This window comes from Ahaetulla prasina, chromosome 1 (assembly GCF_028640845.1).
Source record: "Ahaetulla prasina isolate Xishuangbanna chromosome 1, ASM2864084v1, whole genome shotgun sequence".
Lineage (NCBI taxonomy): Eukaryota > Metazoa > Chordata > Lepidosauria > Squamata > Colubridae > Ahaetulla > Ahaetulla prasina.
This window is the reverse complement of record NC_080539.1, coordinates 336302077-336317959: the sequence shown is the minus strand read 5'-3', so window position 1 is coordinate 336317959 and position 15883 is coordinate 336302077. Positions and strand designations below refer to the sequence as shown.

Here is a 15883-nt window from a genome sequence, read left to right as displayed (position 1 = left end):
TTTTGAGTTCTGTTGGATCAATATTTCTTCTTTTCAATCATATAATATGTAATGCTAGATAAGGTTTACTCATCTCTCTACATATAGCGATGAATACTATTAGGTAAATATGCATGTAAGAACAGCATAAGAGCAAAAGCAGATGCAAAAGGATTAAAAATTGGATGTAGAAATTGTTTGGAGAAAATATGTATTACCAAGCTGGCTGGGTACCTCATTTAGATGGGGACATTGGCATGGGGAATAAGAGAGAGCCATTGGCACAGAATAGCAGTAAGAAAATTTCAGCTTTCAGAAGGAGGTTTATTTGGATACATGTCAACAGTTTTTTCAAGAATCAGAAACAACAAAGGTATAAATCATTGTATCCCATTAGAGTTTTTTTTTACATTTTGAAAATATATGTACATACAGAAATTTTCAAATTAAGTTTGAACATTCATTCCAAAATAACAATGGCAGAAAGTGAGGTTGTATGTAGGTATGCAGACATATACAGAGAAGCATAAAATAAATTGATATTGCAACTTAGAGCAAAGTTTTGCTGGAACGTTATATAATAAAATCAGAAAGGGTTTTTTCCCCTTTCATCTAGAATAACCTTAATCCTGCTATTCAAGTAGGCATTTACTTTTCTATTTTTTCTTCTTACCAATACAACTCAGCCAATATGGCCTTCAAAACATGTTATTATTACAAACTAATCCAGCACTACAATTAACAAAACTCTTTATATTTTAGTTAGCATTGTAATATTTAAACTGTATTTTTTTTCTGCTGGTCAAACTGTAACCAAACCAATATCATTGCCCTCTATATTTCCTTATCTGATTATAATCCTCTCCACCTCACTCAAAACAAAAAAAGATGCTATATACAACTGCTATCTCATCCAAGTGGCCCGGCCAAGTCCTCCAACAGGTGGCATGCCAGGGGGTGGTATTGGAGGTGGCACAGGTGGCTGTCCACCAGGGGGCACTGTGGGAGGAGGATAGCTTGCAGGTGGCATGCCAAGCCCTGGAGGGGGATGAGGTGGGACTGCATGAGAGGGAGGTAACCGAGGAGGTGGGAAATTTGGGTTGTAAGTAGGTGGGGGAGGATATCCTGGAGTAGGAGGAGGAATGGTAGGTGGAGGGAATGATGTGGGTGGAGGAGGGGGGACAGGAGGAGGAGGATTGGGCGGATAAACATGAGGATGATATGGCAAATGAGTTGGCGGTCCATAAGTGGGTGGTAAAGCTCCATAAGTTGGTGCTTCTGTTTTCATAATTGATTGGAGACTCTGATACCCTTCTCCTGACATGTATGAATTAGTAGTGGACATACCAGTTATGTAGCTGGAAGGCGGGGGTGGGGGTGGGGGACGATGAGGCATAGGTGGTGGCTGATGTACAGGAGCTGGATGAGATGGTGGAGCAATCTGGACCTTGGTTATATCTACAGAATCTACTGCAGTAGCTTGATCAGTTCCTATGGAAACTGTACTTGTCAATGGAGGTTTATGTTCTGAAAAACAGTAGAAAATATGTACATTACTATACCTATCTAAAGTCAAAATATATTAGAACAATTAAAGTCTTCATACGAAACAACTACAATTGGTGAAGCATCAGATGACTTTAACAAAAGATTCTGAAGCCAAAATTTGATCCCTTGCAGTTTTTGAGAAGGGAAAAAAACATGGCCAAGACATGACATGACATTAACAAACAAAGGTAGCCCCAAATTAGAAAAGGAATCCCAAACTAGTAAAAGATATATTTTGACTTTCTCTTACATTCCTCAGTATTCAGGCTAAAGTTCTATGCAGTGAACAGTGCCCTATCAGTTGAGCTGAAGGATATATTTGGAATTTCTATGAAGATGTTCCTGAAAAATGGTTGTGATGGGGGGAGGGGGAATAACTAATTGTAAAGCACTGATTACCAAAGTGTTATCTGTCAGTTCCCTCAGCCCTACCTGTTTGTAAGACACTTCCATATTTTCTTACTTTTGTCCTCTGGACAGGTGGTCACACTTCCAAACAAAACACTGGGCTGTAGCAGCAAATTTTTATTTTCTAAAAAATCTATAGCATTCTCTGAAGTGAAAATGATACTGAGTAACTGGTCCCTTGCTTTATAGTATAGCAACGTTCCCTTTCATAAAATTAAAGCTTCTGGGACATTTTTTTTAAATATCAAAATATATGTTTGGTGCAAAAGGAGGTGTCAAAAGGGATCATTGGAGATCTTGGATGCATCTGTATATCCTAATTTAAACAAGCATATAATAAGCCAAACTTTAAACACACTGAAATCTTTGTCACACAAAAAGTCTAGAAAAATAATAAATGTTGTCATTTCACTTATTTCTTAACCAATTTGCCTAAAAATTCTGGCAATTTGCTAATGCCAAGTTCAGATTAAAAATGTAACAGCTGAGTTAATGTTATCACTAGGACCAACAGCTTTGTAATGGCACATGTACAAGATGGGATTTAGAGACGAGATTTTTCAAGATTTGGCTTTTACACAATATCTTATGTTAGCTATTTTTTATATTTAAAAGTGGTATTTAATATTTAAAAGCAGTATTTGTGACATCATGCAAAATCATGCAGCAGTGCTTGCTATCTGGTAAAAGTTTTTGACACCTGGTATATATAATTGTAGAATTTATCAAAGAAATACGAACAAGTTTTATCTCAATTGCATACTCTCCTAATTCCAGTAATTAATGAACATATAAAGAAAGGATTAAATATAGCAGGTAGCTTATACATAATTTATAACTTTTGCAGAATCTTCAATATTTGTATAGGAAGAATTTATATTTAAGAAACAGAATTATGGTAGGAAGATCTGTACTGCCTTTCCTTATTATTTTCCAGCAAAATATAGTCTGAAAACAAAATCTGCTATCAATAGTCCTTTAAGGGCCTATTCAGCTCAGTAAATATTAAGGCTGTATTAGTACCATGGGTCAAAATATTTTTCCCCATAAAGGAGAAGATTCTGCTCTAAGGCTGCAACGCTTCTTAACATCCTATATTGATTCTCAGAAGTTAACATGAAGCCAAGGCAACAGGTGGAGCTCCCTATTTCTAAATTTTATTTCCAAATGATAAAAAACAGGCAGATGTACCGGATACAGCTGAGTTTAGGCTGACAACTCAGGATTATTGATAAGCATGTAATTATAGTTTTCAGAAAATTACACAACAAACAAATCTTTAGCTTTCTATTAAGCATAGCGTTTTCTGCCTCACAGTACAACTTACCAGGTGGTGGATGCACAGATGGTACTGGTGGATGAGCAGTTTCAATTTTAGCTATTTTAGGAGGCACCTCTGAAAACAAAACAAGAATTAGATGTTACATTTTATTTAACAGCTAAAAAATAGCAAAAACTGTTTTTTAAGAAATAATGAAACTAATAATTTATAGTTTAAGGATAATGATACTTACTTGAGAGCAGACATGCATAGCAATGTATTGTAAATAACTAGCTTTTTTAATTATACAAAAAAAGTCTACTTTACCTGCAGTTTTGGTTTCTTCCTTTGGTGATACAGCCTGCTAAGAAAAAACACAAATCAATAGTACTATTAAAATCACAATAGCAGCATTAAAAACACTAAAAACAAAAACCCACTCTAAGCCACATCTGGGCTGCAAATATTGTAAGTTAGCCTTATCTATTCTTGCATTCAAGAACTGATATTGAAGATTGGGATCTAAATTCTTGGAATAAACAATATTAACTTCAAGCAAAATCTATCACAATTTTTATAACTGGTAAGAACTGCTAAAGGCTGAAACCTTTCAGTATCTGAGGTTCCAGGCATGTATTATTTGCGCTTACTTAGCACTGTACTCATGTCCCTTCCAATTCATACTTTCTTAGGCTGCATACTTTCTTCCATATTCAACATCTTTTTTACTAGTGCTTTATAAGCAATAAATCTGAGGCATCAAATTTCAGGATTTGTACTGAAGAGCAGTATAGAAACCCCTTGACAAATATAGATAAGAAGAACGGGTCCATCACATTTTGTAACATAAAGCATTCTTTCTGTCATTCTTACCACAGGTCGCTTTGTCTGCCTGGGAGGACTTGACTGGGGAGAGGGTTTTTTGGGTTGCTGAATTTGTGGTTGCTGTTGCTGTTGCTGTTGCTGCTGCTGTTGTTGTTGTTGCTGCTGCTGCTGCTGCTGCGTCCCTCCCTGTTGAGAGTCTTTGGACTGCTGGGATTGAGACTGCTCTGAACTCTGAGAAGGCTGAGACTGCGGGACTGGAGGCACTTGTGGTGTAGGCTGGAGGGAAGGAGGCTGTTGCAGCTGATGGGGGGTATGGTGAGGCATTTGTTGTTTCCCCTGGGAATACAGATCCAGAATCTGATGGCAGATGTCTAGGGAAGAGAGAGAAAAAGAATTACAGAAGTTACACCTTTTAACAATCAGCCAAATGCATTCTTGAAAAAATGCATTCAAACTCATACCAGATTTATTCAATCTTAATTGTTTTTACCAAAATCCACAAATCTTAGTTTTAGTGCATTTTCTTAGCTCTGCTTTAGAGAAAAACATTGGGCAGAACTAATTTCAAACGAGGATTCTCTTTTACCGAAGCATATATATAAATATGTGTGTGTGTGTGTGTGTGTGTGTGTGTGTATACACATACTGCAACCCCAGATTGTTATCAAAAGCCCTAATGACATTGGAAGTCCATGTTGTAGTTCTCTCTCTGAAAAACTACAACATGGAAACTATGTGATTAGGGCCTTTGAGTACTATCTCTACACCCTTGCCACGATTTTTACAATCAACATTTGGAAATTGTTCAAAGCAGTAGATTATCTGGAAAGGCAAAAGGCCTTTTATCCAAAGCAAAATTAATTTCAATAATACTTTCAAAGCATATTTTAAAAATTATAAACTGAATATTCAGATTAAAAAATACAGAAATAATTGCCTTTTTTTAAACATGCAGTTTTATTTAAGGACCTTTTTATATCTAATTATAAATTACTGAGTTTATTATCTTGACATCAATACACACAAGGGGCAGGAAAAGACCCTCAGTTCTGGGCTTGGTTTCATTTCCAACACTGTTACAAATAATTTTATGAATAATTTTACATAAATATTGATGGAAGTAAATTAAACTAACCTTTCTTCATGCAGTTTCAAAACAAAAATATAAAGAACACTTTATATTTTAATCAGGATAAACTACAATTTAAAAATGGTAGATAAGATAATAATACAACCAGTTAGAAAAACAAGAAGTATTAGGCTGGAAATATTTCAGGTACCTTCCAGGACATCAACAGGTACATCTTGTACAAATTGTTCCCACCATCTTCTGTACATGGGCTTTGAGGTCCACTCTTGAATTTCAAATTTGCATAAGCGACCAGCTAGATACATAACTGCAACTGCTATAATTTCAGGTTCCCATTGAAGAGAAAGTGTAGTACATAAACTTCAAAAAAAAAAAAAAAAGACAAACAAACACAAAATACCACATCAGATGGGAGAACACAATTCTGACTGACTATAAATACACCCTCAATTTTGAGACCATATCCAGAACCTGCCCCGACATAATAATGCTTACTATTCAAAAAGTGAACTCCTACTGATGCGGAGGAAGCCTAAAAGGCCATTAACTTGGTTTAAACAAGGTTCCAAATTGATCCCATTAAAATCAAATTGCCCCCCAGTGGGATGTAGGCCCTACGTTGAGAACCACTGATCTAGATGGTTCCCAAACTCAAACTCATTTAGACTTGTTAGGAATGTCCCTGAGTCTTTTCTTCCTCAACCAAACCTCTCCAGACATGGGAGTGATTAGAATGCAGTATTATAGGCAAACTCTGCCCACAGACTGGAGTTTGAACCCGAGGGCTCCAGCTTGACTCAGACTTCCATCCTTTCAAGGTCAGTAAAATGAGAACCCAAATTATTGGGAGCATTATGTTTACATTGTAAAATAAATTGCGGAATCTCTATAGTAGTTGCATGAGCATGGCCCTTCCATGTGACTTCAGGAGGCTCTGCAAATACACACCATTCTCACATGCCTCCACAGCCTTCAAAAATCATGTGAAAGCATGCCCCATTCTCAGAGTTTTTGGAGGCTCCCAAGATCAAGTGACAACACAGCCCTTTTGCACAACTTTCGGAGGTCACATAAGAGCACACTCTTCTCACACAGAACATTGCACAAGAATGAGGTGTGCGTTCAAGAATAGTTGTTAGTTGGTGTGTAACCCAAAGTTTGACATACCATTTTTGAAACAAGTATCGTAAGTTCATTATCGATGTCATAGCTGGTGAACCTGTTTAAGGTGTTTGAAATGCTCTGTAACAGGCTATCTATGCCTCTAAGGACATTATTTATATATTAATAAGGACTTCAGACATAAACACAATAAGGAGTTGAAGCTAGCAGTTGATGGAACTAGATCCAAAGGTGATGGAAGAATCCATTATTTCTGATGCACCTTTTTTCACTTTCTGTTGTCCTTTCATCTCTTTCATTCTTTGTAGAGAAGCAGATAGCTATTTCCAGAGATTGGGATTTGTGTAAAGGACTCCATGAATTAACACATTCCAAAGCACATAAACAATTTGTGACTAAGTAGTCACTGGGTTCACTAAATTATTTTTAAATACTGAGGAAAATAATGCCTAGAATCTGCAACAGAATGAACAAAGTACTTATATCATGACTGAAGATGGAGGAGGGGTGTCTTACCTGTCGTTTACGAAAGTCCATGCCATTTGAACCAGTTTTTGAATTTTATTTTTATCTCCTATTAGAAAAAGACAAAAATGACTAGGTTAAGCCAATAAATAGCCATACCAACAGAATATTCTCAGTGTTATTCAGAACCTTACTATGTTGTTTGTCAGAGTTCAATAAACATTTCCACTAAAGGAGTGTGGTGCTCGACAATGCTGATGTTGTAAACTGCCCAGAGAGTGCTGTAAAAGCACTATGGGGTGGTATAAAAATCTAAGTGCTATTGCTATTATCCTTCTTTCAATTTTCAACTTGGAGAGATGTTGAGAATTATCTGAGCAATTATATGGCCAACTTTCCCTAGCTCTGATATGTTGGAAGTCTGGGGACTGTTTGATATCTGTCATCAGACTTGATCAAATTCAAACCAATTCCTAACTTTTGTCTTCACTGTTCTGAAGGGGAAAAGTAACCATAGACAGATGCTTTCTTAGGATATCATCCCACTTGGAAATTTGGAGAACAGAGAAACTGTCAGACTTTGCTTTCTAATTTGCATATAGGCAACACAGCCCAATGGGAAATTCTCCCTTCTCCCAAATTAAAAGTAAAAGAAGAGCTTATTACAGGGTCACCAGACTTCATAATAAAGCAAGAAAAATAAGTTTAAGTTTATTTGGTGATCCTATTACAAGAACTATACATAACAATCATGGACATAAGTATAGGTAAAAATGTATTTGAATATAAGTAGCTCAGGTTGGTAGTTGGTAGTTGGTCTGAACTCTCAGCTTGGAGCTCAGATCAACAGCCCATAAGTATAAGTAATTCTTGACTTATGACCACAATTTAATTGCAAGTTACTGTGGTTGCTAAGCATGAGGTTATTGTGACTGCTTTGCTCAACAACTACAATCCTTGCTCTCCCAGTTTCAGTTGTTAAGCAGGTGGGGAAAAAATAGCTCCCTGTTGAAAAAGGGCAGGCAGCTCCCCTCCATATATGAAAAAGAACTCGTGCTAGAAAAATGAAGGTAAGATCCCAAAGATCTGAGTTTAGTTTCTCTGCATCTCCCTCTGTATGCAGTCAAGAACAACTGCACTGGGTCAGAAAGAGGAAACTCGGATCTTTGGGATCTGAGCTTCCTCTTTCCAGCCTCTCAGTTCCCTCCTCTCCATGCACTAGCCTTTCTACCCTTCAAAAACATCACGTTTTCTGGCTAGAAGAGCTAGCAAATACAATGTTTCTGAATGGTAGAAAGACTGGAAAAAAGCATGGACTGTTGGATGGAAGCTTATTTTCTCAAACCTGGTGCTAGAATTCCCTTCTAGGCAAACAAGAGCGGGGGGAGGTACTCCAGCACTGGCTGCAGAAAAAAATATTGCATCCCACAGATCAGCACTTGGCAAACAGTAATAAGTTCAACGTAGATGCCAGGCATAAGAATTGTGATGTGACTATGCTGGGAGCAGGGGGCAATTGTACCTTCAAGTAATCTTTCCTGACTCTGTTGTAACTTTGAATGGTCATTAAGTGACCAGTCATAAATTGAGGACTATCTGTAACAAGGATTTATTAACAAGTATTGAAATAAAATGATTATACCTTTGAGCTGCTTTGCATATTTAAGTAGAAATTGATAAGGGTGTTCAACTTGCAAATCAAATTTTATTGTCTGAAGCAAGATTCTCTCTAAAACCATAACTTCTTCCTAATATCAAAAGAGAGCAAATACAAATTCATTGAGTGCACACAATGCTTTCAGCTCAATTTATTAGTCAGTATAGTCATTATGTATTCAAGATATTTTGAATTTAAAGTATTCTGCATACCTGTATTCATTAGCTTTAATTATAAAAGTCTCATCTATCATTATGTAATGATGGACAGGGTGGCAGTGCCCCAAACAGACCCTGTGCATAAACTGGGGGTTCTCCTAGACTCACGACTCCTACTCAAAGAACAGGTGGCAGTCATGGCCAGGAGGGTCTTTGTGCAACCGCGGGTTGTGTGCTAGTTACACACTTTCCTGGATCAACAATCCCTACTTATGGTCACTCATGCCCTAGTAACCCCTCGTCTTGACTACTGTAACATGCTATACATGGAGCTGCCCCTGAAAAGCATCAGGAAGCTCCAGCTGGTTAAAAATGCAGTGGTCTGCATGGTTTTGGGCAGACCTTGGTGTGCACATGTATCACCTCTCCTGTGGGAACTGCATTGGTGGCTGATTTTCTTCTGGGTGCAATTCAAGGTGCTCGTTGTTACCTTTAAAGCCCATCATGCCTTGGGACTATGTTATCTGAGGGACCGTCTCTTGCTGGTCACATCAACCCAACCCACTAGAGCAGAGAGGCAAGGAATGTTGCAGGTCTCATCCCCTAATGAGATACATCTGGTAGGATCCAAAAGAAGAGGCTTCTCCATGGTGGCTTCCTCTGAGGAACAATATCCCCCAGAGATTAGACTGGCCCCCACTCTAAAACTCTTTTGGAGGGTCCTGAACACAACAGTTCTGCCAGTGGGCTTGGGGAACTCGAGAGTGTGATGGAGCCCATTAAATGGCTAGTATGAATTTGTGTTGTCACTAGGGTGGCGAGGTTATTATTTTATTCTTTTTTATTCTTTTTATTCCTTTTATATGGTACTTTTATATCCTTGTAAGATGCTTTGAGTCATCATGTGTGAGTAGGCAACAATATAAATTTTCTAAATCAATCAATAAATAATGCTAAGGGAAGCAATATTTGCAGTTGCTTATGAAGGTTATCTTATTTATTTTTAAATATTTAAAAATCTCCTTAGCACTTAAACAATAGTACATAAAGGCACTTATATTTTGTGACTGTACAGCAACTTTCATCAAAAACAATTCTGGGCCTATCTGTTTCCAGGACTTGATGTTATTGTATCTTAAATATAGCTTCCAGTATAAATTATTTGTGGCTGAGACCAATTACCTGTTTCTTCTACCATAAAGTGGAATGTCAAAAATGACAACACAGTGGGAAGCAGAGGAAGGAGAGGTGTGAATTACCATTTCTTTTTATTTATTAAATGTATTTCTATCCTGCCACATTCCCAATAAGACTGTCAGCAACTGTTGTCAATAAGTTCGGGTTTTTTTGGTAGTTAACTGTTTTTCACTAACATTGCAGTATGTCCAAATGATATATTCAGTTACGAATTTAAAAATCATATCTGGGATGGGATAGGGGACATATTAGTGTTAAACAGTTTGTGGAAGAATAGTGAAACTGCATAAATGGACAATCAAAACTAGAAAGAAAACATTTGCTGGGCAATAATAGAACCAGGGTTGATTTGATTTAAATCAATTCAATTTAAATCACGATTTAAATCACTAGTAAAAAAGCTTGATTTAAATCAACTCGATTTAAATCATAATTTTTAAAGAGCAACTGTCATCTCTGTCCCGCAGCAGCTCCTCTGACTTGTTGACTCACCAACAGTCCCAATTTTGCTGACTATACAGCATCATGCTACATAACTAAGCTCCATTTCATGCTGAATAAACTATTTATGTATATTAAAGGGAAAACTGTCTTTAGATATATTTTTTTATTCCAAAAGCATTTTATTGAAATAAATTGATAAAAATGGAAAAATCCAATATAAATAAAAACAACTGGTTTTTTTATTATATTTTTTAAAATCATCTATTTTTATTTACCCTGAATAGAACTAAAGGTGCATTTCAATATGAAGAATATAGCTCTGAGGATTTTTTCCCTGTTAGTTTATGTGGGTAGCTTTTCGTTTGTTCTCACTTAAAACAGCAGCACCTACAAAATATGAGAGCCAAGCAGTATTTTACTATTGTGATAATGAGTTAATAAGTGGGAATCTTGCTTTAAGTTAACAAGAAATCTAATCCCCAAAAGAAAATAGGTGAAACAGATTCACAAAAGGCACTATCTCCATAGTCAATTAAGGAAGTACTTTCTTTCACACTTATTTAGCTAAGTACCAAAAGATTAGCTGAATTTTTGAGCCTAAATTATAGACAACCAAAGTAAGTTTTACTGGTCATTAATCACAAAACAATAAAAAATTACTAAACATTATATGTGATGTAATTCTCTAGTGACACACACAAACCTTTTTTAATAAAACAAGCCAGTAAAGAATTATATCCATTTTAACCTTCAGGACCTCCAAACATAAATTACTATTATTAATAATACCTCCTACTAAGCTATTGGAAGATGTGGCTACAATACTTTAACAAGAAATGTGACAAATGTTGATTTTTTCCAGTTTGCTTACTGTATGCATATGGCTGCACTCTGTGTGGCCAGTTTCACTGCTTCCCTTGTGCAGTGGGTTATTTCTTTGCTGAAAAGACAGGCAAATGCAACAGGAGAACAACACAAGCACTGCAATACATATTGCCTTTGAAAATAACATGTTGAAATTACTAGCTAAATTAATCAAGCCAGTGAAATATATTTCAATTATTAATAAATTGCCAATTTTTATATAGAAAAAATCAAGTATTTGGATGATAGAAACTTAGTTCTAGTTTTATTTACAGGTAGTCCTTGACTTATAACCACAATTGGGATTGGAATTTCAGCCACTAAGCAATGTGGTAGTTAAGCAAATAATCACATGACTGGACTCTATTTATTAAAAGTTCTTCTATCCTATGACATTTTATGATAATTTTTACTGCAATCATTAGGCAAATTGCCTGGTTGTTAAGCAAATCACACAGTCATCAAGTGAATCCCGCTTCCGCTATTGGCTTTGTTTGTTTGAAGGTGGCTAGTAAGCTTGCAAATTGCAATCACGTGACTGCAAGATGCTGAAACCATTGTAAATGCAAGCTAACTGCCAAGCATCCAAAACACAATCGTGTGATCGCAGGGATAGTATGATGGTCATAACTTCAAAGACAGATTATAAGTCAACTTTTTCAGCACCATTATAACTTTGAACTATCATTGAATGCATGGTTGTAAGTCAAGGATTACCTGTATTTTATTCTATGAATGCTACCAAAACAGCTACATAAACAGCTACATGTTACTTGGATTGTACTATGATAAATTTAAGTCAGAGAATCTTTAGCACATCTGAGTTTACCTTTGGATCATCTCCAAACTGCCCAAACTGAACATCATTTAGTAAACTACGAGCTGTTTTGATGATATCTTTACATTTTTTAGGTGTTTCTTCAACTTTTCCTGCTAAGAATAGGCAGCAAGCTCCAGTCACCTATTAAAAATATGATTTTAGAAAGCCATTAAAGTACATTAGGCCTATATATTTGGTATTAGTGACCATAATTTGGTCTTATTATTTCTGCCAGTAAGAGCTAATAAACTAAACAAAAATCAAATAGCTGAGATTTATTTGTGATATTATTTTACAAGTCCAGATTCTAAAGTTGCATTTCTTTTGATTTACAAAACCAGTCTTCTCTGGGAAAAGCACAGCAGTATACTGTTTTGTATATATACTGGAGGCCTGATTCAGGTGGTGTGCATCAACATATTCAAAATAGGGATTACACAAAATTCTTAAAACTCTAATCTACCTTCTCCGCAATAACCTTTAAATCCTATAGGAACTACAACAAGGGATATGCAAATAAATAATTGCATATTCCTCCCCCTTTATTTCTGCCTCCAAGTCCTTCAGATTCCTGCAATGTATTTTATTTCTGGACTGTATTTTTTTGTTCAGATTTTTTAATTATTTTTTGTGAAGCATTAGTAGACAGCAATTGCATACTGTAAACCAAAAGCAATGTATTAGCACTTACATATCTTGGGAATTGTTTGAAGGAATGGAACATATAAAACCGATGGAAATATATTATTCCAGTTGCCAGTGTGTCATAATGTCTGAATACAGGATAGGAATTTAACATATTTAGCTCAATTTTAACTATAAATATTATAAATGAATAAAACTGAATAATATACCAAAGAGAGCTAGTTAAGCATGCTGATTAAAGAACCCAGCTAAAAACTGAGAGACTGTGATATCTAGTTTTGCCTTAGGTATGAAGACAGTTGAGTGATCTTAGACTTAGGTAGCTATAGGAAGAAGCCAATGGCAAACTACTTCTGAAATCTGAAAACCACAAGGATTAGTCCAGGCAGATACAAGTAAAGATTGACACAAAGTCATAAAAATAATGGAATGGAATTGTTATGAAGTAACTAAAATTATTTTATTTATTTATTAAATTTATTGGCCACCCGTTTTACCTCAAGGAAATAATGGATAAAAATACCACACTGAAATCAAATTACAAGCCCAGGTATTTGAGATTAGATTCCTGAACTAGTTGTACACATCAGTAATGACATATAAAATATGACTACCTTGTATATAGTTCAACAGACTAACAACATTACTATTTAATTACTAAAATTAACCTAAGTTTAGCATTTGAGCAACAATTTAGAAATGCTAAGGAAATCATGTTCCAGAAATTACATTATTTGATTGGCATATGATACCAGGTTAAACAGTTAGAGGATTATGGATTGCAAACAATAATAAATTGTAAATTAACAGATTTTGTTATTGAAAAAAATATTGTACCAACAAACACCAAGCTGCAACTAAAATTGGGAAAGGAAAAAGAAGTATTTAAATAATAGTTTCTGATTGTTAACATTTTAAATAAAAGTTAAGATTTTTGTGAAAACACTTATTATTTGAGCATCAAGTAAAAATTTATTATGAAATCTTAATCCTACATACTGTACAATAGAGAATCTTAAAAGGATACAATCCCAAACGGGTTCCTACATCAAATATAAACCGGGCACCTTCTCTTCTGTATCTTGCCTCAGTAGCTGGATCAAGTCCCTCTAGCTGTGATGGTGTATGTGCCAAGTCCTTCTTATCCCAATACCAACATGGTTTTGTGTGATCCAGGTTTGCCAAAGCTACAGCAGGACTAGAGTTTTCTTTGTTTTCCTTCATTTATCAACACAGAATAATTCCAGTAAGGTAGGTTTTTTCATATGACTTTAGAATCTATGAGAAAAGTAAATTCTGATCAGTGAGGCTCTGAGGAATTTGCATTCAAAGCCTAACATGTTTTCAGGCATTTTTATATGCCGCCTTCTAATTCTTAGAATCAATGAATTTAGGTATGTGAGTTTTTTTTAATGTTCTAATCTTATTTCTTCCATTTTTTATTCATTTATTATTTAAAGTTTATTGTACCTTTTAAATAATGTTTTATCCTCCTTATTTTATTTTATAAATAACATGAGGCAGCAAACCTAACTAATTCTCAAGTTTCCCAGTTCCCCTACAATAATCTTGTGAGGTGAATTGCAGTGAGAAAAAGTGACTGGATCAAAGTCACCTAGTTGTCTTTTCATTGTCCTTTAATCTCTCAAGGTAGCTAGTAACAAATAATAGTACCATTATTTTGGAGAAGGCCTGGCCTGCTATGGTTACAGAAATCATTCAAAGCCCGTTTCCTTAAGTTATATTGACAGTAAGCTACATGATCAACAAAGTTTCCAACAATGTAGGATTTTCTAACTACTCAAATTATCGAACGTCTGGTGAAATGTAATTCAGCGTGCTCTTTGCAGTTTTGCTATGCAGAAGTCGTCAAAGTGAAATTTTCACAGGGTACAATAAAATATGAATCAAAATGCCCCACAACTTCAGAACAATAGCTAAGTATTGGTCCTGAATTATCCAGGATTAGAGTAAACCAATCCTTGGTCATGATTCATTGAGTGACAATTCTATCTCAGACAAAACTACGGTATCTTACAGCTTGCTAAAATGAGGATTAAAAAGCAAGGAAAATCACCATTTAGGAATCTTGAATTCCCGAAGAAAAGGTTGAATGCAAATCTAATAAATATATATAACTTCAGCAATCAAAGCAATGTTAAATCTCACTATGGGGCTAATTTAAAAACTGGTAGATTTGAACACTAATAATCCTAAATTCGGTAACTCTGATCTAGTATCTACATAAAATCCAAGAAATGTAAAATCCAAGAAAGGTTCATACACCACACTCATCAAAATCAAACTAGCATATGATGCTTGAAGCAAGCTCCTTTCTCATGGTATTTTGATTTAAAACAGCAGATTGCATCCACTTTCCAAAGAACAGCACACTTCCAAATATTAGATTCCAGTCTTTTCAAACATTGGAGTCATTTCTTTACGTTATGGTGGCAGTAGTTTAATCAATTACGATTTTAAATCTGTAAGATGCAGAGTAATATTGTAAAGATCTATTATTTGCTATCAACTCTGGTCCCCCACAGTATCTAGAAAAACAATGAAATAAACAGGAATAGTAAGTATATAAAATAGCCCTCTCATTCACTGTTCTACAATTCTGTAATTCTAGTCCACACTGAAGCCAAACTCTCAAAAATTGGCTACTACCAATTACAAGGCAAACATTTTCCAGTTTATTCATTTTATATTCTGGATAAATGCGTACACGTTTCATCGTCAAGTCAGATTTACTTATTTAATAAACTTGTCAAGAAAGACCGTATTTACTTGTTTTAAAGAAGTTTATTCTGTTTTACGGCCTGTATAACAATAATAATTCCCTAACTGCTGCCTTTATATTTGAAAGTTGGGCTGTAACTTTCCAGAACGGCTCTTGGAAAGTAGAAAAATTTCTTTCCGCCCCGTCATTTAAAAGGAATGTTTTTCCATCCTTCACCGGAGCCGCTGTCATTAATTCATCAAAGGCAACCTCAGCACACCTCTGTCACGTTGACAGTTTCAACCATGCAGCCTCTCTTTCAGTCAGTAACGCAGTATTGATGGAACCACTCACGGTCTACGGGTACAACGGAGCCCGAAAACACGAAGCCAGCCACCTCAGCCCCTGCGCGACGCCATCTTGCGAAAAGCCAATCAAAGTCGTTGCTGACGTTGTTGCGTCGGCGCGCGCAAGGTGAAGAAGCTTGATGACGACGACGACGCCTCAGAAAGCGCATGAATACCAAGCCGCGAATCAAAGCTCCGCTGTTTCTACTAACCGCCCCTCCCCCGGTAACCCCGCCTGCGCGCGAGACAAGATCTGCCATTCCTGTAAAACATTTCAGAGTGGTTAGCCAATGGGGAAACCCATAATAGAAAAAGGAGGCGTTGGCTGTAG

The 15883-nt window shown here is 36.0% G+C and overlaps 1 protein-coding gene across 6 annotated transcripts; it reads right to left on the bottom strand.

Moving 5' to 3' along the window:
* Window positions 1-282: 282 nt before the first annotated feature.
* On the bottom strand, window positions 283-15745 carry CCNK (cyclin K). Of its 6 annotated transcripts, none has more exons than XM_058162670.1 (12): window positions 15560-15745; window positions 13511-13761; window positions 12530-12611; window positions 11848-11979; window positions 11026-11094; window positions 8341-8446; window positions 6750-6807; window positions 5302-5471; window positions 4070-4392; window positions 3524-3557; window positions 3263-3331; window positions 283-1506 (listed from the first exon to the last, which is right to left on the bottom strand). In XM_058162670.1, the coding sequence occupies exons 2-12, from the start codon at window positions 13705-13707 to the stop codon at window positions 884-886; spliced, it is 1863 nt and encodes a 620-aa protein (XP_058018653.1). In that variant the 5' UTR covers window positions 13708-13761; window positions 15560-15745; the 3' UTR covers window positions 283-883. The 6 variants fall into 6 exon arrangements, with proteins under 6 accessions (XP_058018653.1, XP_058018652.1, XP_058018651.1 ...); XM_058162669.1 differs by having other exon boundaries at window positions 3524-3560; window positions 15486-15742; XM_058162668.1 differs by having other exon boundaries at window positions 3524-3560; window positions 15560-15740.
* Between the last annotated feature and the right edge of the window lie 138 nt (window positions 15746-15883).

Bases quoted from the DNA above. Each gene is read 5' to 3' on its own strand.
- CCNK (XM_058162669.1), bottom strand. From the start codon at position 13,707: ATGAAGGAAAACAAAGAAAACTCTAGTCCTGCTGTAGCTTTGGCAAAC. The intron at 4,393-5,301 runs GTACCTGAAATA...TCTCTTCCCTAG, and splicing joins ACCTGTTGATGTCCTGGAAG to ACATCTGCCATCAGATTCTG. The intron at 1,507-3,262 runs GTAAGTTGTACT...ACTGTTTTTCAG, and splicing joins ATCTGTGCATCCACCACCTG to AACATAAACCTCCATTGACA.